The sequence below is a fragment of the Elaeis guineensis genome, chromosome 12 (assembly GCF_000442705.2).
Source record: "Elaeis guineensis isolate ETL-2024a chromosome 12, EG11, whole genome shotgun sequence".
Taxonomy (NCBI): Eukaryota; Viridiplantae; Streptophyta; class Magnoliopsida; order Arecales; family Arecaceae; genus Elaeis; species Elaeis guineensis.
The window spans coordinates 15,038,842-15,061,708 of record NC_026004.2 but is presented as its reverse complement, the minus strand read 5'-3'; the positions used below and the strand labels follow the sequence as shown (position 1 = coordinate 15,061,708).

Below are 22,867 nucleotides of genomic sequence, written 5' to 3'. Positions count from 1 at the left end.
GCATCCAGGCCCCTGCCAAACCATCCACTGCTCTCTATTTCGTCCACAGGCTTTTAAAAACCTGAATCCGAGTCTTGATCAAAGATGCCCTCCAATTATCACCCGAACACACATCTAAACCGTTAGATCTTGATCGGCTCATCCCTAGACCGTTCAATCATGCCTCATCGCGTGCTGCATATCCCTTAATCATGCTGATCAAGCATCCAGCCATTAGATCAAACCCGCAATGCTCTAGGAGCCATCGGATTATGTAACAGGCCATCCGGTCCACAAAAAATCCCCATGGATCGTAAGAAATGCGGGGAAAGCCGCCCGATCCATGATGGACTGTGCGAATCATCGAGGAACCATCTACCGGTCCACAGCTCCTCCCATGGACCGCACTAGCCCATGGACCATGTTACGCCGTGCGATCTGGGCCGCACTCGCGCATGGGCTGCGCGCACGTGCTCATGCGTCCGCTGGGCCGGCCCGCACGGGCCCGCGCACTGGACTGCTCGTCTACTCCATTGTCGGGCCTGGCCCACTCTGCCGCCGGCCTGCACCACTCGTGGGCCCCCTCCGACGACCCTTGGGCCATACCAGCCCACTTTTTGTTCTTCTTTCGTGTGTGGTTTCTCCGTCTGTACTCTATTTGGATTGTTCTTAGGTTCGTTGGACTCCATTCGTCGTTCTGAACTTTGTTTTAAGTTTATTGTAGATCGAATCTCGAGATATTTTTTATAATAATTAGAACATCAAGTTACAGTCAAAGCCCAAAGAAGCATGTCCTTAGTTCACTTGATATACCATGAATTTGTAATATTCCTAATCCCACCCATAGCTATTTAGTTAGAAGTGATTAAAATAGCTGATGGCTTCAATGGATGCCCCGCTGTTTTTATATTTCATTATTTTTTTCAATAATGCTGAATATGGAATTTAGAATAGAATTTTTATGTGCATGAAAAATAATCAAAATAATTATGTGTAAGAATATCTTGCTTGCTGGATGCTCTCATGGCAGAGTCTCCTTAGCAGTCGACAGGATTTGGCTGGGTTACCGTTGGCCTGTTATGGCTTTGCCCTTGTGTCATATTTTCTTGCAATTTGGGACATCTGCAAGGCGGTGCAAGTTAAAAATTAATTATTGCTTCTGATTTGACGTCTCATTATGCGCATATAATGTGCTGCACAAGACCGGTGAGATCAGTACTGGGGCAGGCTGCACTTAAAAATCTGTAAATAGCATTGTTTTTATGAGCACTTAATTAATAAAAAATAAATACAACTGTCTTCCAGGTGGAGTGAATGGCTGCATTTGGTGCCATCAGAAGAGGAAAAAAAAAAAAGAAAGGCTGCATTTGGTTGGGGCATTGTTGTGCTAAAGTTATTCCAGTTTTTATTTGATTACAAATTGTATAATAATTATTAGATGATGAATTTTTTATCCATACAAATGAAAAAAAAAGTATAAAAGATGGCTCCATGCCAGGGGCTGTCTGTGATAGTGCTTCTTAAGAATATAATAATTATGCATGAGAGGAGCAAGGTTGACTAACATAATCATATTATTGTATTTTTATCTTTGAGAATTAAAAAATATATATAACCTAAGGGGATGTTTAGTTCACGATCGAAACTAGAATCGAAATGAATGGATTGGAATTAGAATCAAAATGGTCTAATCCTCTGAAGCATTTGATTCATGATCGAAACTGAAATCGAAATGGATGATTTTCATTATTATTGCTTGATTTATATAAAGATAGGAATCGGAACTAACTCAAATTTTTATTTTTATTCTTAATTAAATTTTTTAAAAATTAATATTTTAAAAATTGATATTAAATAAAAATTAAATATAATAATAAGAGATGAAATATTTTATGAAATATTTTATAAAATAAAATATAAAATATAAATAATTTTATGAAAAATAAAAAAAAATGAAAGAAAAAATAAAAAAATAGAAAAGAACATGAAAGGAAAAAAAAAGAAGAGAGGTGAAGGAAGAAAGCCACACCGCCCCCCACCCCTGCGCTTCTTCTCTGCCACAGACCTTCCTTCTCCTGCGACTACGCCGCCCCCGCTACGGCCCCGCTCCACTATTATCCGTGCCACATCCGGCTCCATGCGATCATCAAACCCCCTCCCTTCTCCTTCCCTGGCTCTGGTGCCACCAATCCCTCTCACCTTCCCGACCTCAAGCGCCTCCCCCACCCCCTCCACCGTCGCCCCCTCCCCTCTCCACTGCTTCTTCTTCGTCCGACTTCTAAAATCTTGTCCAAAACCCTAGCCTCCTGCGACCTCTCCCCAACCTTAGCTCCAGCGCCGCCAGTGCAGCCACAGCCGCAGTCGTAGTCGCCATCACCATCAATGGCCTCTTTGACGGCAGCCTCTCTCCCAGCAAGCTCATTGTTGCCGAGCTCCACCCCTCAACCGTGCTTCCACCTCTCCCCCGATCCCATTGAAGATCCCGCCACCGGCCTCCGCCTCCGCCTCCTCATCACTATCCAAAAGGATGATCTTGTTGTTGTGGGGCTCGTCACCGTAATTTTTTTTATTTGGTTGTGAGGAGTGGAGGTCTGGAATCAGAATCGAAATGGGTGACTCTCATTCCAACCATTTGGTTATAAAGAGTTCCATTTTGATTCTGATTTCAGGATGAAATAAGAATGGCTCAATCTATATAGAACTCAATCCCTACTCTCCTCTATGGATTCAATTTTTCATTCCAATTTCGATTTCGATTTTGATTCCATCACGAACCAAACACTTCGGAAGATTCGGCCATTCCGATTTCGATTCCAAGCCATTTCGATTCTCATTCCTATTCTGATTCCAGTTATGAACCAAACATCCTCGAGATTGATTTCGTTAGGATGAATCTGGATTCAGTTACGAAAGGAATGAATCATTCCCATTCCTCTCTGGAATGAGAATTGGAATGGAATTTTCTCCAACCAAACAGTTGGAATGAGAGTCATCCATTCCGATTCTTATTTCATATCTTAATTATTCCAACCAAACACCCCTTAAGAGTATTTGGCAAATTAATATCTATCACAAGTTTTATGTGTTTCATTTTCCTATCAAATACTTGTTTAGATGCTGATATAGTTTCTCAAAAACTCTCTATTCACAAGATTGCGGGTCAAAAATTTCCATCATTTTTGTTGGGAAATACCCACCGACCGACTTACGGTCGGAGGGACCGACCGACCGACCGACGGCCGGAGGGGACCGACCGACCGACTGATGGCCGGAGCGACCGACTGACGGGCGCCATCACCGACCAATTGACGGCCCATCACCGACTGATGATATGTCGGGCATACCCTTCCCGACCGACTGAACCAGGAGGTCTGATGGCCGACTCGCGTAAGACTCGCCCGACCAACGGAGGGGCCCGACGCCACTCAGCTGGCCACCGACCTAGGGTCGGTCGACTCCTCCGATCGACGTACAGCCGCCGGAGCTTGTCAGTCCTGACAGCCGCGTGCGGCGCGGCCATCTAGGGACATTGTCCCACCGAGGGCATTGTCAACCCTGATGATTTGACAGCCCCACGGCGACATGACACTTTCACGGCGACTCTGACAGTCTACAGTGAGTTGACAGTTCCTCACTTGTCTGCGCCATTAATGACGGCGCCATACCGTGCTCCACTATATAACTCGGGGAAGGCAACAGTGCAAGGGATCCGCTCCCCCCCCCATTTCTTGACTCCAAAACCACAGGCTCGCTCCTCTCTCCCTCTCTCCCTCGATCGAGCTCTCTGTCTTCATTTCACTATTGCCCAGTCACCTCTCTGACTTGACCGTCGGAGGGTCCCCCGTCGGAGCCGCCTCCGATCAGTGTGGACTTCTCATTTTTGCAGGTGCACGTTCCCCGGCGATCGGACGATGAGGCGATTGGCCGCAACAGATTGGCGCGCCAGGTAGGGGACAGCATGACAAAGACAAGAGCCCAACGATCGAGGGTCACCGGGTCGGCGAGGTGCTCTTCCCACCGGGAAGAGGCCTCCCCACCACCGTCGGCGGTGGAGCCCAGCTCTCCACGCCCCGTAGTGACCACGGAGGCGCAGATCGCGGCCATCGTACGGCAGATGACCGTACTGACGGACGCAGTCAAAAGCCTCCAGCAACAACCGGCGGCCCGCCCGATGCCTTCCAGGAGTAGCCGCCGACGACCGCGTCGATCCCCGTCACCTCCGCGCGAGTGCCCCCAACAGCGCTCCCACGGAGAGGAAGAGGGACGGCCAAGGCGCGATGACCGACGGTCTCCGCAGCCTTCTCCTTCCCTGCTGAAACGGGCAAGGAAGGAGAAGCGACCGCGCACGCCGTCCGCCTCCCCTTCAGAATCTTCTGGAGACTCCACTCCTGGGGTCTCCCAGCACCGACGGGAGGATGACTACGAGCGCCGATTCGAGGAGATCGACCGTCGGCTCGCGCAGTTGCAGATGGACGGCCAGAAGTCTTCGAACGACGTCGACTTCCAGACCGTCCAACCTCTCTCCCGACTAGTTCTCGACGAACCGATTTCCAATCGGTTCAAGATGCCGCACGTGGAGCCTTACGACGGCTCCACCGACCCGATCGACTACCTTGAGAGCTACAAAGCTCTCATGACGATCCAAGGGGCAACCGACGCTCTTTTTTGCATCGGCTTCCCCGCTACACTCCGCAAGGCTGCCAGGGCCTGATACTCCGGTCTCCGATCGAAAAGTATCCACTCCTTCGGGCAGCTCGAGCACTCGTTTGTGGCCCATTTCAGCACCAGCCGGAAGCCGCCGCGAACGTCGGACAGCCTTTTCTCCCTCAAGCAGGGGGAAAATGAGACGCTCCGACACTTCGTGACGTGATTCAACACGGCCACGCTTGAGGTCCGGGACCTCAACGAAGACATGGCTATCTCAGCCATGAAGCGGGGTCTGAGGGCGTCCCGATTCACCTACTCTCTGGACAAGACCCTCCTCCGGACATACGCCGAGCTACTGGAGCGCGCATACAAGTATATGCGCACGAAGGAGCATCCGACCGACGTTTGGCCGAGCCCAGAGGCCCGAAGGAGAAGAGGAGGAAAGGTCGGGAACCCGCCGAACCAAGCAGGCCCCCGACCGATAGTCGGGTCTCGCCAACCCGACGAATCCAAAAGTTACCCCGACAACAGACTCCGAGGTCGGCACGCCCCAGGTATGACTCCTACACTCCTCTCTCTGCCCCTCGTGCACAGATTCTAATGGAGATCGAGGGGGAAGAATACCTGCGACGGCCTCCGCCTCTGAAGGCAAAAGGCCTCGACCGTCGGAAGTACTGTCGATTTCACCGAGGCCACGGCCACAACACCGAGCAGTGCATCCAGCTGAAGGATGAGATCGAAGCTCTCATCCGCCGGAGGTATCTCGGCAAATTTTGGAAGGGTCCACCGACCCAACCCGTTGTCGATCGACGACCCCAGCCGACTGAAGAAGCGGCGACCAATCAGCCGACGGCCAGAGTCATCAACATGATCTCCAAGCGGCTGGGCCCGGGGACGACTGCGGGAGACGAGCCGATGAAAAAACCATGCCCGGACGACGCAATCACCTTCACGGAGGATGACGTTCGGGGCATCCAAACTCTCCACGACGATGCTGTTGTTGTGTCGACAACAATAGCAAATTATGATGTAAAATGAATTTTTGTTGATAATGGAAGTTCAACGAATGTTTTGTTTTACTTGACCTTCTCCCAGATGCGACTGTCAATCGACTGACTTAAGAGGGTCTCCATGCCCCTGATCGGCTTTGCCGGAGACGCTGTCACGACAGAGGGGGAAATTACCCTGCCCGTGACGGCCGGCACCGAACCACGGCAAAGCACGGTCCACTTGACCTTCGCGGTCGTCCAAGTTCCTTCGGCCTACAACGCCATCCTCGGACGACCCGGACTGAACGTCCTCAAAGCGATCGTCTCGACGTACCATCTCCTCGTTCGGTTTCCGACCAAAAACAGAATCGGGGAGATGCGCGGGGATCAAAAGCTCGCTCGACGGTGCTTCCAGATCTCCGTTCAAAATGACGAGTCGAAGGGCTCCCTGACAATCGACAAGCTGGACCAACGGGAGGAGGAAGAGCGAGGTTCGCCGGCTGAGCAGCTCGTGTCGATCCCGATAGCAGAAAATCCGGATCGGGAGATTTGGGTCGGGTCTCAACTGCCCGACCCCGAACGACGACGACTGACGGAGCTGCTGACGGCCAATGCCGACATATTTGCTTGGTCCGCGGCAGATATGTCGGGCATCCCCCCAGAAACAATAACCCACCGACTCAACATCGACCCGACGATGAGACCGGTGAGGCAGAAGAAAAGGTCCTTCGCTCTGGAGAGGCAGAGGGCCATCGACGAAGAAGTGGACAAGCTACTCGAAGCGAGCTTCATCCAAGAATCCACGTATCCCGATTGGCTCGCCAATATTGTCATGGTCAAAAAAGCCAACGGGAAGTGGAGGATCTGCATCGACTATACCGACCTCAACCGAGCCTGCCCAAAAAATAGCTTCCCACTTCCCAAGATTGACCAGCTGGTGGACGCGACGTCCGGATTCTGACTGCTCAGCTTCATGGATGCCTTCGCCGGATACAACCAGATCCGGATGGCGCCTGAAGATGAGGAGCATACCGCGTTCGTGACCCCCAAGGGCCTCTACTGTTATCGGGTGATGCCCTTCGGACTGAAGAACGCCGGCGCCACCTACCAGCGACTTGTCAATAAGGTCTTCAAAGACCAGATCGGGCGCAACATGGAGGTGTACGTGGACGACATGCTGGTGAAGAGCGCGCAGATCCCGGATCATGTTCAGGATCTTGAGGAAACCTTCCGCACCCTACGACGACACCGAATGAAGCTCAACCCGACTAAGTGCGCTTTTGGGGTGACCTCAGGGAAGTTCCTCGGATTCCTCGTTTCCCAGAGAGGGATTGAGGCCAACCCTGAGAAAATAAAGGCAATCCTCGACATGCGTCATCCGAACACCAAGAAGGAGGTCCAACAGCTGAACGGAAAAATCGTCGCTCTCAACCGATTCATTTCTCGATCAGCTGAAAGGTGCCTCCCATTTTTCAAAACTTTGCGCCACGCAAACAGTTTTTCTTGGTCGGATGAGTGCCAACAGGCCTTCGAAGACCTGAAAAAGTACTTAGCTTCCCCGTCGCTGCTCGTAAAGCTGCAGGTCGGAGAAACCTTGTATCTCTACTTGGCCACATCTTCTGAGGCGATCAGTTCGGTGCTCGTCCGAGAAAATGAGTGCCGAACCCATCAGCCTATCTACTACACCAGCAAGGTGCTCCACGGCGCCGAAGCAAGGTATTCGGAGACGGAAAAGATGATCTTCACCCTGACCGTCTCCGCGCAACGACTCCGTCCATACTTCCAGGCTCATGCCATAGTGGTGCTCACCAACCAGCCCCTGAGGGCGATACTGCACCGACCGGACACATCCGGATGACTCACGAAGTGGGCGATGAAGCTCAGCGAGTTCGACATTCAGTACCGACCAAGGCCTGCCTTGAAGGCTCAGGTCTTGGCCGACTTCATCGTCGAGTGCCCGACAACCGACCAAGGGTCGGGAGCTGAAGACCCGGGACGAGACGCGGTCTCCGAGCCAGACCCGATCTCCACCTGGGTGCTCCACATCGACGGAGCTTCAAACGCTCAGGGAAGCGGGGCTGGGCTCCTGCTCACAAATTCGGATGGGGTGGTCACCGAGTACGCCCTCCGGTTCAACTTCAAGGCCTCCAACAACCAAGCCGAATACGAGGCACTCCTCGCTGGCTTGAAAATGGCGAAAGAACTGGACGTCGACAGCCTCCGGGCTTTCTCCGACTCTCAGCTGATCGTGGGGCAGGTCAAGGGCGAATTCGAGGCGCGAGATTCGACCATGGTCCAATACCTTCAGAAAGTGAAGGACCTCGTGGCACGCCTCAGGTATTTTGAAATTTTCCACATCCCTAGGTCGGAGAACGCCCGTGCCGACGCACTCTCCAGACTGGCAACTTCGGCTTTCGACTCCTTGGGTCGGACGTTCGTGGAGAACCTCGAGCAGCCGAGCATCGATCGGATCAAAGAAGTACAGCAGCTAACGGCCGAACCAAGTTGGATGGACCCGATCGTTCGGTATCTGACCGACGGGATCGGTTCCGAGGACCCCGCGGAGGCCAAGCGACTCCAATGGTCGGCCTCTCAATATGTAATCATGGATGGCCGACTCTACAAGAGGTCGTTCTTCCTTCCCTTGCTTAGGTGCCTGGGACCGACCGACGCCGACTACGCTCTCCGAGAGGTGCACGAAGGAATTTGCGGGAACCACTTGGGGGCAAGTCTCTGACCTACAAAGTCCTGCGACAGGGCTATTACTGGCCTACCATGAAGAAGGACGCGGTCGAGTTGGTCCGGAGGTGCGAGCCATGTCAAAAGTACGCCAACATTCAACACCAACCGGCCAGCCAAATTGCTCCTATTGTCGCTCCATGGCCCTTCGCCCAGTGGGGGGTCGACATTCTCGGTCCTTTTCCACCAGCGTCGGGTCAGAGGAAGTTCATAGTCGTCGCCATCGACTACTTCACCAAATGGGTGGAGGCTGAGCCCCTGACGCAGATTACCGAGCGGAAGATGGAGGACTTTATCCAGAAGTCCATCATCTTCAGGTTTGGATTGCCGCATACGATCATCACCGACAATGGACGGCAATTCGACAACCAGGACTTCAGAGACTTCTGTGCCAGGTTCCACATCAAGCACCGACTGACTTCAGTCGGGCACCCACAGTCCAACGGCGAGGTCGAGGTGACCAACCGGACCTTGCTCCACGGACTCAAGACCCAACTAAACGAAGCCAAAGGCCTCTGGGTCGACGAGCTGGGCTCCGTTCTGTGGGCTTACCGAACGACCCCCCACGTTCCGACCGGAGAGTCGCCTTTCAGTTTGGCCTATGAAATGGAGGCCATGATCCCGCTCGAGATTGGACTGCCATCTTCAAGAGTCGAGCGGTATCAAGAGCCGGACAACTCCGAATGTCGGAGGACCGACCTAGACCTCCTCTCCGAACTATGAGACGAGGCTCAAATTCGCATGGCTTCGTACCGACAGAAAGTCGCTCGGTATTACAACACCAAGGTCAGACCGAAGCTCTTCAGGCCTGGCGACTTGGTCTTGAGGAAGGCGAAAGTGTCGAAGCCCCTGGACCAAGGGAAGTTGGCTCCAAACTGGGAGGGGCCCTACAAGGTAGCAGACACCTATGGTCCAAGAGCCTACCGACTGGAGACCCTTGAGGGGAAACCCATTCTCCGAACTTGGAACGCTGACAACTTGAAGTTGTATTACCCGTGAACTTTGTAATTGTCCAGTCGGAATACAAATTCGGTTTGAAATCTCAGAATTTTAACTCTTCGACTAATGATCGGTGCTCACCAAGGTCAAGCCCCGACATACCAACGTGGACTTAGTGTCCACCTGGAACCGACGACCTTATCGACGGTAACGCGTCGGACCCTTACAAGGATCGATGCACTCAGATGAACGGGAGTTGACACCCCTTCGACGGTCGACGATACATCGGACCCTTACAAGGACCGATGCACCCATGTGGATGGGAGTTACACTCCTTCGACCTTTGACGACACATCGGACTCTTGCGAGGACCGATGCATCTACATTGATGGGAGTTGACACTCCTTCTACGGTCGAACTTTCGGGCCAAACCGTCGGCTAACAAGCCGATCGGGCCCCGACCAAAGAGGGGCGAAATGCCTACGCGACTGGCATCGCGATTTCCGATTAGGCTACGGCCGGTCGAAGGATATTCGGCTTACCACCGTCTATCGCATAACGCGACCTTAGTCGCATCCACGACTTGCCGACCGAGCCACGATCGGTCGGACGATATTTGGCTTACCACCATATATCAAAGGACGCAGCATGAATACCCGACGCAAGTGCATCGGGATCCGACTTGTCGTCATTTCTCTGACTGAATGCGCCGGACGACATTCGACTGAACGCGTCAGTGGAGACCCGACTACCGAACCTTTGCCACGTTCGGTCGGCTCCCGACTCAACAGACGCGCCCGACTGACGACCTCGACTATCAGAAGCCGATCCAAAGTCGGGACTTATCCCACCTTCGTAGCGGCACGAGTTACCGAACGTCCTACCGACTTATGTGAGTTAGCGACTTACATAAGTTAGTGACTCACGAAGGCATTCGACCATACATTTGAAAGAAACCGACAAAGGAAAAAGTGGAAGAAGTTTTCATTCAAAGTTGAAAGAAGGTTTACAAAGTCAGGTCGAAGCCCGATTACAAGTATTTCAAAAATAGAAAAAACAAAAGAAAGTCGGCAAGGCCCGATCACCCTTCTGAGTCGATCTCCTCGACCGACGGAAGATCGGGGATGACCGGTGTGTCGGCCACGATCGACGTCGGGTCGACGGTTGAAACTGGACCTTCGGTCGGTGGGGGACTGACAGTCGGTGCCACTAGCTCCGGGACAGCTTCCTCCACAGCGACGACACCTCCCGATGGCTGGTCGGCCATCTCCTCGGTGGCTTCCTCCTCGGCCCCCAGTGGGACGATGCTGCTGAGGTCCAGCTCCGGGTACAAGGCCCGGACCGCATCCCGACCGTCCTCGTACCCCACCCGGTACGAGGCGAAGCCCGACTCGAGCATCTCCTCCCGATACTGGTCGGAGGCCCGGAAGTCCTCAACCGCCCGACTGGCCGACTCCTCCGTCGACCTTGCCTCTTCTTCCGCCCGGCCGAGCGCGTCCTTCGCCGACTCCGCCTCCGCCTTCGCTATGTCGGCATCGGCCTAGGCGATCGAAAGCTCCTCCTCAGCCTTGGCAAGCTTCTCCAGGCTGACCCGAAGCTGCTCGCGCTCACCTTGGAGTTCGGCGGCAACGCCGTCCCGCTCGTGCCGCAGACGACGCACGGCCCGGCCCTTGTGTCGGGCCTCCTTCTTGGCCGACCTTAGCTCGGACCCGAGCTGGGAGACCTCGTCTACCAACTTGGCCTCCCGATCGGCCGACTGCTGTAGGTGGTCGACCAGCATTGCCTTCTCAGCTTCGGCCGCCGTCGACCTCTCCTTCCAGGCCGCCCGGACGTTTTCGAACCTCCGGTATCCGGCCTCGAGCTCCGACATTGTGTAGATCAGCTGCCGTTGCAAGCGCTTCGTCAGGAACTCATGGTGAGAAAAATTCTAAGGAGAAAGAAGGCAATACAAAGCTTACCTCGATCATGGTCGGGTAGAACTTGGACAGCATCTCGGTCACTTGCCGAGACCTCAGCGACTCCACGTCGGCCGGGAGGAGGATCCCCTGGCACAACCTCCTCACCAGGTTGTGGTCGGCCAACGCCGACGCCCCTTCGGGGAACTGTGCGCTGGGCGGCACAGAGCGGCTCCCCGACCTCGTTTCGTCCGCGGGGTCCATCGGGGCTTTCCCTCGATCGGCTGCCCCGACCGACGGAACCGGCAGCGAGGGGATGCTCGAAGTAGAACCAGCACCCCCCCGTTGCGGCCACAGACGCCGCCGGATGATGTTCGGTTTCCCGAACGTCATCCGGCTCCACCGCTGCCGGTGAGGCAGCCGACGTTCCTTCGGTCGCTTCTTCCACCGGCCTCTCCTCCGCACGCGCTGCCGGAGCCGCGAGCGCTATAACGGGCTCCGATTGGTCGGTCACCGACGCTTCGACGATCGGCACCGCTGGAGCAGGCCTCTTCGGAGGGCGCGAAGGTCCGGCCCCCGATGCTGGCCTCTTCCTTGTCGCAAATTGCCGAATCTCGGCGTCAGTCGGCCGCATTCTTGGAGGTGTCCCTGCGATACCGACAAAAGTGTTAATTAAAGAACCGGATCAAGGGCCGAATGAAAAGGAGACTGGGGGATCGGGCGATACCTAGTCGGGGGACCAAGCTCAAGTCGGCGTCATAGAGAGCTTGTTCGGTAACAAGCTCCCTCTGCTTCGGGACCGACATATCTTTTAGTCGGTGGAAGTCCTCCCGGTCGTCTGCCTCCACCCGGCTGTTGTCATTGGCTTCAGTTCGGGGCACGCCCCAGTGGGAAGGAAAGCCCCAAGAGGATGGAGAAGAAACAAAGAAAAACTGGTTCTTCCACCCATGAATGGACGATGGAAGACCAGTGATGAAGGAAAGGCCCTTCCGGGGGTTGAAGAGCCACCACCCTCGGGCTTTAGGGTGGGGTCGGAGCACAAAGAAGGCCCGGAAGAGCGAAATACGAGGGTTGGTCGGCAAGAGCTGACACAACAGCGCAAAGCTAATTATGAGACGGACGGAGTTCGGCGCTAGTTGCACCGGACAGAGTCCGTAATAGTTCAACAGATTCCGGACGAACTCCGGAATCGAGAGCCGAAGACCCGTGCGAAGGTCTTCGACGTACAACGCCAGCTGACCGGGCGGAGGGCTGTTAACCCGACCGCCGGCCCCTGGGGCGGATAGTTGAAACTGCTCCGGGATGCAATACTGCTCCCGAAGCCGATCAACATTCGGCCCCGAAAGCGAGGAAACCTCAACTTCCGGAGTCGACCGGGAGTCGTCAGTCGGATTTCCCGACCGAGCTCCCCGAGTCGGATTCCCGGCCATTACACCGGAACCGAACAAAAAGAAGGAGAAGCGAAGAGAAAGAAGGAGAGGCGAAGAAGAAGAAGAAGAGGATGAAAGGAAGACCACGAACCGGAAGAAACTCGTCTGGAAGCAGGAAAGCTCTGCCCGCGACGACTGAGAAATCGCCCGGACAGAATTTCGGCAGCAAAATGGCAATAGTGAGGTCTTGGGTTCGGATGGTCCTATATATATAGGGCCGTCTGACGGTCGAGATGTCTCCGCACCGACCGAGGCTTCGCGGATGAGCGACACGTGGCGGCTTCCGGGTGGCCTGAGGATTCGGCGCGCCCCATCCCAGGACGGCCGCACCGCCCATATTAAATGCGGGGGGGCGCCGGCCAACCACCTTCGACACGCAGCAAGCGGGGCCGCGGTTCCGCATTAATGCGCCCGCGCCGATTCGCGTTTCTGATGGGATGCCTGACAGCGCCCCGCGCTCCCAGAATCGGCGCCTGGAATCCGGTCATCTGACACCGCATCGTCCGGCACCCGACGTGACGTCTGACGATGACAAGACGCGACGTCTGATACCTGACGTCGACGTGACATCTGATACCGACTATACGTCTGACGCCGGCGAATCGCTTGGCATTTATGAGACGCCTGACATCGGATCAACCCGCGGTACGGTCGGAATCTGGCATGCGACGAATCCACTCCTGTTCGCCCATGGTTGCTGCCCAAATAAAAGCATCGGCCAGCTCACCGTCTGACTCAGGAGTGGAGGGGGGCAACTGTTGGGAAATACCCACCGACCGACCGACCGACCCGACCGACGGTCGGAGGGGACCGACCGACCGACTGACGGCCGGAGCGACCGACTGACGGGCGCCATCACCGGCCAATTGACGGCCCATCACCGACTAATGATATGTCAGGCATACCCTTCCCGACCGACTGAACCCGGAGGTCTGATGGCCGATTCGCGTAAGACTCGCCGACCAACGGAGGGGTCCGACGCCACTCAGCTAGCCACCGACCTAGGGTCGGTCGACTCCTCCGATCGACGTACAGCCGCCGGAGCTTGTCAGTCCTGACAGCCGCGTGCGGCGCGGCCATCTAGGGACATTGTCTCGCCGAGGGCATTGTCAACCCTGACGATTTGACAGTCCCACGGCGACATGACACTTTCACGGCGACTCTGACAGTCTACAGTGAGTTGACAGTTCCTCATTTGTCTGCGCCATTAATGACGGCGCTTATACCGTGCTCCACTATATAACTCGGGGAAGGCAACAGTGCAAGGGATCCGCTCCCCCTCCCATTTCTCGACTCCAAAACCACAGGCTCGCTCCTCTCTCTCTCTCTCCCTCGATCGAGCTCTCTGTCTTTATTTCACTGTTGCCCAGTCATCTCTCTGACTTGATCGTCGGAGGGTCTCCCATCGGAGCCGCCTCCGGTCAGTGTGAACTTCTCATTTTTGCAGGGTGCACGTTCTTCGATGATCGGATGAGGCGATTGGCCGTAACAATTTTCAACGGTTGTAAGATTGAAATGAGTAAAAGAATCCATTTGCAACTCTATCCGTATTGTTCCCATATCAAACTGGTACAGAAATCCAAGTTGCATAAATATTTTTTTTTTTCAAAATTTGAGAGAATATTTTGAGTAGCACAAGGCATTCCCATCCTTGGACTTGATCCAATATCGTCGCAAGGAAAATGGTGTATTTCATGGGGATTGGACCAATTTATGAGAGTTTATATATTTTTTTTGTCTTTATTTTTTATTTTTTATTTTTTTCAATCTCGAGATTACTTGCCTGTCCTACTAACGATTTTCCTGACACTACTTTCGGAGAACGAAAGATGTTAAAAATAATAATTAAAAATCTTAAAATTAGAATTTTGAATTCCTAAATTAGAGATTCGAGGGAACATGGGTTCGGTAACTCTTGTCCTTACTCCTTTGATCATTTCCCTTATTTTATTTTTTTATTCTAGTGCGTTGTACCAGCTTTTTGGTTCACGAGATTTAATTGGTACGTCTCTTCAATGAAATGACATACCATGGGCTTTCAAAAGGAATCATTCCGCTAACTTTCATAGTGCTGATGTGACTAGTGATCTGACCATCTCATAGTTGATCATTTCAATCATTATACCACTATAGTACAAAATGATGAAGTTGCTGCAAAGGGAAGCCCGAGGCAATTGTTTTTTAAAAATATATCTAGATGATTTTGCTGAAAAAAATCAAATTTTTATAGTTATCAAAATAACTTTTTTGTAAAATAATTTAGTTCTAGTTATGCTGACAATTATCTCATACTTGTTTTATCACTCAAGTAGAATATTTTGAAAAATAAAATTAAAAAATTAATACTTCTTTCTCGAAAAAATTTGCCCAAGATTCGAGCCTAGAAAAAAAAAATTATAAATTAGACTCCTAATAAATGAGTTAAAAAGAGGAGGACATTTAATTTTTTCAGATAGCGGCAAGATATATAGTTAGGATAAATGATTGATTTTATTTTTTTTATAGAAAAAGAGTAAATACTAACAAAATAAAAATGTTATCAATGTTCATGAAGTGATTTATAGCATGATCAATTTAATCCTTACTTAAAAAATTAGTGCAAGTTCACCTAAATTCTTATAGATATTTTTTTTCATGATTTTTATATATGCTTCACATGCATTTTCATATCACTTTTGCTTTGTATACCACCATTTTTTGCATCAATATCTTTTATTAAGCACCATTTTTATTTCTCACAATTCAATTTTTTATTAATGACAACCATGATTTTATTAAATTATTTATATTTATTTTTCAAATAAGCATAAATTATCCTTACTAGCATAATCATATCGATATAAATATAGTACAATATTTAATATTATTCTCTAAATTATTTTTATCGCCGTTGATAAAGGCAAATATGTAATAATCTAATAAATTTGCTTAATCAATTTTTTTTGCAATTTTTTCAAATATATTTATGAAATTAGTGTTATATATCATTTTTTATATTTTGTCTACTATTTTTTATATTAAATAATTAAAATATTAATTGAATGGTTTGATTAGTTTTATTATAGAATAGTCGTACTAAAAATTCTGATTCCATGTGCGGCGGCCATCGGAATACTATCCATGATCAAATTGATGTTGAGTTTTTTTTTTTTTTTTGGTAGAAGGATGTTGAGGTTTCGTATAACCACTTGGGGTGGCTTTTGGGTGCCCGCTTGCCTCGGTAGGTGTTTTCGTGGGTGCTTGAGTCGCTTCTGCATGTATTTTAACCTGTACGCTATGATTGCGTGTCGCCACACGTGAGTCAGCACGGGACCCACCCATCGTGGGAAAAACCGTGTCCAGAAACAACGTGACAAAATCCACACTCACCGAGAGGACGACGACGTCACCCGGAGTGCGGGAGGGAAGAAAAACCGACCGGCAAATTTCCAGGATCGTACGGCGATGAAGCCGGCGGTAGCCGTGGGAAGTAGAGTGACGTAACTGAGTCGCGCTGGTTAGGGAAACCGGGATTTCCGCAGTTTGTTTCGGTCGCGGAGGTCAGTATTGGGCCTGGATTGGATAAAATTACCGAGGACGCCACCGATCTGAGCTATAATAATATTTTAGTCATGAGATTCCGATGTTCCAACAACTTGATTATTAGTATACGTTTGCGGCAGTCACGAGATTCCAATGTGCAGAGGATCTGAGATGGCAAAATATCGGATCCAAACTTTCCCCTGATGTCACTTCTTTCGCTTTCAAGCTTTCAATAATTTGGACGATGGTTTGTCTGCCCGAAGCTCTTGGTGTGCATCCATAGTTTTAGCGGGCCAATTAGGCTGATGAGCTAGAATACTTGGATGTCGCCATCAATATCAAAGGACAAAGGTTAAATAATTTTAAAACAACTAATATATAAGTATTGACTGATAAATTAAAATTAAATTAATAACTTTTTTATGCATTGATTTTTAGGGTGTCAAGTAATTGAGTGTTGAAGTTATTGGATGTTAGACGCTAAGGATCTAAATTTTGATCCCTCCGTGATCTTAATTTTGACTGATTTAATGTATTCGTATTCTATACTTGCTCTCTGAAATATGTTGGTGCATATTGGCCTACATATATAAGAAGGATGTATACGAAGCGTGTGTGTATGCATATATCAATTGCTTGATTTTCATAGAAATTGGTGTCTCAATCAAGATGTAAACATATTGTGAGAGTTAGTATAAAGAAAAAAAAAAACTATAATATTCTTTATTTGACAAATAACTATTTGTATATGAGTTGAAAAGGTCAAATGAGTAAAGAAGATGGTTATAGATAAAACTAACATACAGGTAATACCTTGATGCCTTCTTTTCTCCATTTATTTTGATCAACATGGATAAATAAATATTCCATCAAAAAGCTAGAATTGGTTAACTCAGAGTTGTCCCTTCAATTTGCTTTAAAATTAATCCATTTAATCTAGATAATTAATCTAGGGTTTACCATCCACGATCAAAATATAATCTAAGGGTGTTGGCAATGTTTGGGTAATGAGGTGAGCTTCTTTTCTTTTTAACTTTATGAGAATTGGTTATTGTCTTATGACTTAGGGTTGATGATGCATGGTCTAATAGTGGTTCATAGGCCTCTTCAACCAACTAAAATTAAAATTTACATAATAAGATGTTGTAAAATTAATTTTTATTTTTTTTTATTTTTGTACAATCTACTATCATATTGAGTAAAGACAATCTTTGAAGTTAGGAAAACAAAACCATAAGAGAACAACAGATTACACCCATCCAAATAAAAGTACCTATATTCTCCATTTTACATTTTGCCATCCAACTAAAGGTTTGGACTCTTTTGGTATAAATAACATTATGAATCTAGCAAACAACTAAAGAGGTATTGCTATTTTTAATGAAAACTATTATATTATTTTATAACCTATTAATGAGGACAAACTTGGGACAACCCTTCTCTACCAGAAAGATGAGATTGGTTAATTCTAAGTGATCCTTTTTATATGCTCCAAAGTTCATCCAATTAATCTAGTCTGATTATTTGCAGTAGGGTTTTGGCAACATCTTGCGAGGATGGTAAGCTCTAGTTGATATTCTATATTGCAATGCTTATGATGTATAGTCTAGTATGATTTATAACTTTTATCCAATAATTTTTAAATTAATATCTATATATAATAAGATATTTAATTTTTTTATTATTTTTGGGTTTTAACATTATTCACTCTAAGAAAATATAGTGATAATCCTTGAAATAAAAAAATATATCAAAAAAAAAAAATCAAATTCATCCAAGACATGCAATATCTACCATATAACCTATCATCCAACTTGTCGGTCAGTTCTGGATATTTTTAACTCAACTAGATTCAGAAAAAAAAAAAAATCCTGAAACTATTATTTATACTTACCATTACAAATTGATACATGTCCCAATGTTAGCAAACTAAAAATATTGCATTATTAGCATGCCTCATGGTATGAGAGAATTGATGTGATTTATAGGCGTCAGCAAATAATTATGGTATAAAATATCATGCAACATGGTACGATATTTTCTGGCACAGTACTATTGGGATCTGAAAACATTTTTCAAAAGGTAATTCCCAAAAAGATGTCCCCCTTCAATGGCACTGACGTAGATCGGAGCAAAAAATATTGGCAGTGGACCATCCGCCCTTTGTTCCAGCCAAGTCGGAAGTCTCCCAAACCCGGATGCGTTTCAGGTTTTCCCAGCCAACGGGGTTCCCATAAGCTTCCTGCCTCCACCACAGCTTAACAAAGCTATCCATTTGTCCCTCTCTCTCCAATCCTCTCCCACTCTTTATAATCTCTCCCCACCTTCGCTTCCCCGGCCTTATCCCAACCACCACCACTTCCCACTCTAACAAAAGCGAAAGCCAAAAGCCAAAAGAAACGCTTTCGAATCCATTCTTCTTTGATCTCAGCATGGACACCTCCTCCTCCTCATCCTTCTCATCATCTCCCAACGCTTCCTCCAGCATTTTTGGTTCCTTCGACCTCGAAGCCGACGCCAACCCCTCCTTCCCCTACACACCTTCCCTTTCCGGCCGGCGGTGGAGGCCCAGGTTCTTCTGCAAGTCCATCTCCACCGGCGGCGACGCCCACCACTTCCTTGACACCTGCTTTCTCTGCAAGAAGCCGATCGCTGCCGGCGATGATATCTTCATGTACAGAGGGGACGCGCCGTTTTGCAGCGAGGAGTGCAGGGAGGAGCAGATGGAGATGGACGAGGCGTTGGAGAATAACCGCAACAAGTTCTCTTCTTCTTCTATGAGAAACTCTTCTTCTTCGTCGGCGTCGTCAACGATAAAGCATAAGCCAAGCCTCATCATCCGTCAAAACTCTCGGAACGTTCATGCCATGGTTGCTGGCTGCTAGTGTATGTGTAACAATGAGAGAGGGAGATCATAAAACAAGCAAGCTCACGTTTTAAGGGATTCTCCTTTTTCATCTTTTTTTCTTCTTTCTTTTTGTTTTTTGGTTTTTGTATGGGACGAGGGAGCTTGAGTAATCTGATGTAAAGAAGAGTTTCCTAGAGTACTCCAGCAGTGGCCCAAGAGGCTTCTTCCACTTTACTTTAAGGGGAAAAAAAAAAAATTTGGAACTTGGGTTGGAGTTGTTCATAGTGTTATGTCGGATGGTGGTTTTGTGATGTAAATTTTGCACATCCAAAAGAGTTTAATTATGTTTTTTTTTTTTTTTTAATGTGAATTTTGCGCAACCAAAAGAGATTATGTTGGGCTTGTTTGGATGATAAGAGAACGTCCGGGAAAATGAACTTTGTTCCTTGAAATTTTCGGAGTCCAATGCTTTGCTTTTAAGGACAAAGCAATATACATTCTTTTTTTTTTTTTTGGTCGTTTCTTGAGAGAAGGAATTTCTTTGAGGCTTCTCCATCGCCCGCTACGGCCATTTTCTCCATTTCTGAAGCTAAAAGCCTCAGACCCAACTCACATAATTCCAGAATATTGAGTATATTGCAAAGATCATTATAGCCAGATAACCTCAAGTCTCCCTGCATTGAATACTGGTTGAAGTGGCCATCAATGTCCTCTCCAAACTGGCCATAGACCAGGTCTCGTACTCCATTTATGATTAATTCGCAGTGTAGGAGTCACCACTTCATGGTCTATCAATCATGTGGATGGAATTGGAGCGCTATAAAAGATGCAAATTCTAGTTATAAATATAGGGAACAAGCAGTAGATGGAGCAGTTGAGTTAATGACTAGCCCATTCATGGTGACAGCAGAAGAACTCTAAAGAGCCGCTCCACTTCTTGTGTATCTACTAGTCTTAACATTTCCTTTTACCAATTAACCATACTTAGCCTTTGAGAATCAAACTCAGTAGCTATGAGCTTATGACATATTGTAATTTCATCTAACTTATAAGGATGATGTTTAAGGATACTTTTTATAGTGTATTATTTTCCCCATCAAATAGCAGAAAACTTGATGAGTTTTATAAACTATTTCCTCTATTTGTCATAATTTTTTTTCCAAATAATAGAAAAAAAAAAATTTTTTTTGCCCTTCTTGAAGGATTCAAACAATGAGAAAAGTATCCTTTCATTTTTCTTTTTCGAGATTGTTCTCTTCATAATTTCCACTGCCAAACGGAGGACAAAGTTGATGGGGTCAGGAGTTGTCTCCAAGTGAATGATGGTTTTGTTGGTTTCCAATTACCTTTTTTAAACGTTTGCGTCAAGAGTTGTCTCCTAATGGCATGATGATTTTGTTGGTTTTCAATTATATTTTAAAAAATAAATTATATTTTCGATTTCTGAATTAATATGATTTTTTTAAATAATTTCTGAACCATAAAAAGCTAAAGTTTAGCTTTCCAATTATCTGAACCATTTTAATGTTATTTTTAAGAATAAATTATATCATTGATTTTTGAATTAAGCTATATTTTTTAAATGATCCTGAACCATAAAAAACTAAAATTTAGTCTCCGAACTATCTGAATCATTTTAATACTATCCTCAAATATGATTCTATAATTTTTTCTCATCGAAAGTGATTGAAAACCACCGAAAGTCTGATATGACAACCACCGTAGTGTTCTCTTCTTTTCTGATTATCTTCTAATCTTTTTCTTTGAGGAGGATAGGATCACGAAGGAAAGAGGGTTTGTATTGGGAAGAGAAGATGATGAAACTGACGTCGACTTGGTGGAAGATATTAGGATAGACGATGGAAGACAAGTGGAAGAAAAGAACAAAGCAAAGAAGGAGAATGGGGCCACGAAGAGAAAAGGATTTTCTTTCTTTTTTTTTTTTCTATTGAGATTTTAGGGACAAAAAAAAAGATAGGAAATAAGAGATTTGAGAAGGGAGTAGGTGAGGAGAGTTCAGTGAGATGGAGTGATAAAAAATTTAATATAAGAATTATGAGGAAGGAGGAGGATGCATGGGGCCATGGAGGGAAGGAGATTTCTTTCTTTCTCTTTTTTTTCATGAAAATTTTGAAGATGAGAAGAAGAAAGATGGAAGGTGAGAGATTTGAGAAAGAAGATGAAATTAGAAATTTTGGCTATATCAACAAATTTAAAAAAAAAAAATGATGTGATTCAAAATATTTTAAACCACGTTAATGCTAGTTAAGCCTTGCGAGTAAAGAATGTTTCACATAAATATCAGAGATCGTCACATTAAAATTTTTTATAAGAAAAAATCATCAAAATCATATACGAGGGTAATATTAAATCGATTTAGATAATTCATAGATTAGATTTTATTTTTTTATAATTTAAAAATTATTTAAAAATTTTGATTTAGTTTGAGAATTAAAATATAAATTTATTTTTTTTAACGTTTCTGACGGGAGTTATCTGCAGGTGGCGTGATGGTTTTGTTGGTGTCCAGTTACCTTTTTTTAACGTTTCTCGTGGTCGTCAGGGAACAACGGTTAAGCTTCAGAACACACTCTCTCCCTCTCTCTCTCTCTCTCTCTCTCTCGTGTCCTGTGCCGTGCTATAAATAGCGTGCCACCAATCCATAGATGCGACAAAACCGTGGGAATCGTCTACGTTGTTAATTTCTCTTTTTTTGCAGTAATACTTATCCCAGGACCAACAGGTTTCACCCGTGCGGCTCGTGACTCTTTTGGATGCTTCTTTGACTGCAGTGAAGTTGCCAGCGTAGGAGCTTGTCATCTTCTAGATAAATGAAATGCCTGAACACACTGGTAAATATCAAACCAATGAAAAATGCAAAATAATATTTGATGACGCCATTTTGGAATGGATTTGGCGAAAATGCTCTCTCTCACACCAATTTTGAGGAAAGATTGCGTAGGTCCATCATCGGTTTACGAGATAAAAAAAGTGTTTGAGTCAGAAAATAGAGAGGAGACAGCGGCAAGTGGGAAACAACAAAGCTATCTGGCGACTGAGTAAACATTACAATTATATATATATATATTTTTTTTTTTTAACGCATGATTCCCTCCTTAGAACTCGTGTGGTAATGCGGGGTTGTGGACAGCTTTTTATTTTTTTTTTTAATTTCCGATCCCTCCCCCATCCATCACCATGCCAGACATGTATATACTTTAGAGGCGTCGAAAACTAAAAACAAGTGCAGTAGATGGACCACGTGTTTGAAAGTCCGGTCCATACAGGGACCACTCATTAAGTTCTTCTCAAAAACACCTATCAAATTAGTCTCTTTTTGACTTTGGAGATATCCGATTGAAAAAAAAAATATAAATCTGAGCCATCCTACATTGACTAACAAAAAAGATACCACTTTAGTTTATTAGTCTGAACCATAATACCGTTACAGTAAGCCTAACTCTAGTACCACTTGTCTCTTATTTTGGATAAGATAAATGAGGATGAAAATAGATCAAATAATATCCATCCGAATCTATTTTCATCTATAAATATTTTTGGATATGGACAGACGACCGATCCATATCAAATATTCGATTCTATTTATAATTTTATTTAATTTTATATATAGCATCCAAAAATTTTACATAATATATAACCATATTAATATGATGTTAACTTATCAACTACCTACCTAGCAATATTTTGATTTTATGATTATAAAATTTAATTATCTGACTTATATCATTATTTATATCCATATTTTTAGTATCCGATTTATATCCATAATTATTTATAATAAATATGGATATGAATTTTTGCATCCAACCAATATTCATACTCATATATGTATCCATTAAACAAAATAAATATGGGTAT

The 22,867-nt window shown here is 46.7% G+C and overlaps 1 protein-coding gene across 1 annotated transcript; it reads left to right on the top strand.

The window, feature by feature from the left end:
- Positions 1–18,443: 18,443 nt before the first annotated feature.
- LOC105055036 (uncharacterized) lies at positions 18,444–19,270 on the top strand. Its single transcript, XM_010936731.4, has one exon. It carries the CDS (start codon positions 18,573–18,575, stop codon positions 19,023–19,025), a length of 453 nt encoding a protein of 150 aa, XP_010935033.1. The 5' UTR covers positions 18,444–18,572; the 3' UTR covers positions 19,026–19,270.
- Positions 19,271–22,867: the final 3,597 nt, after the last annotated feature.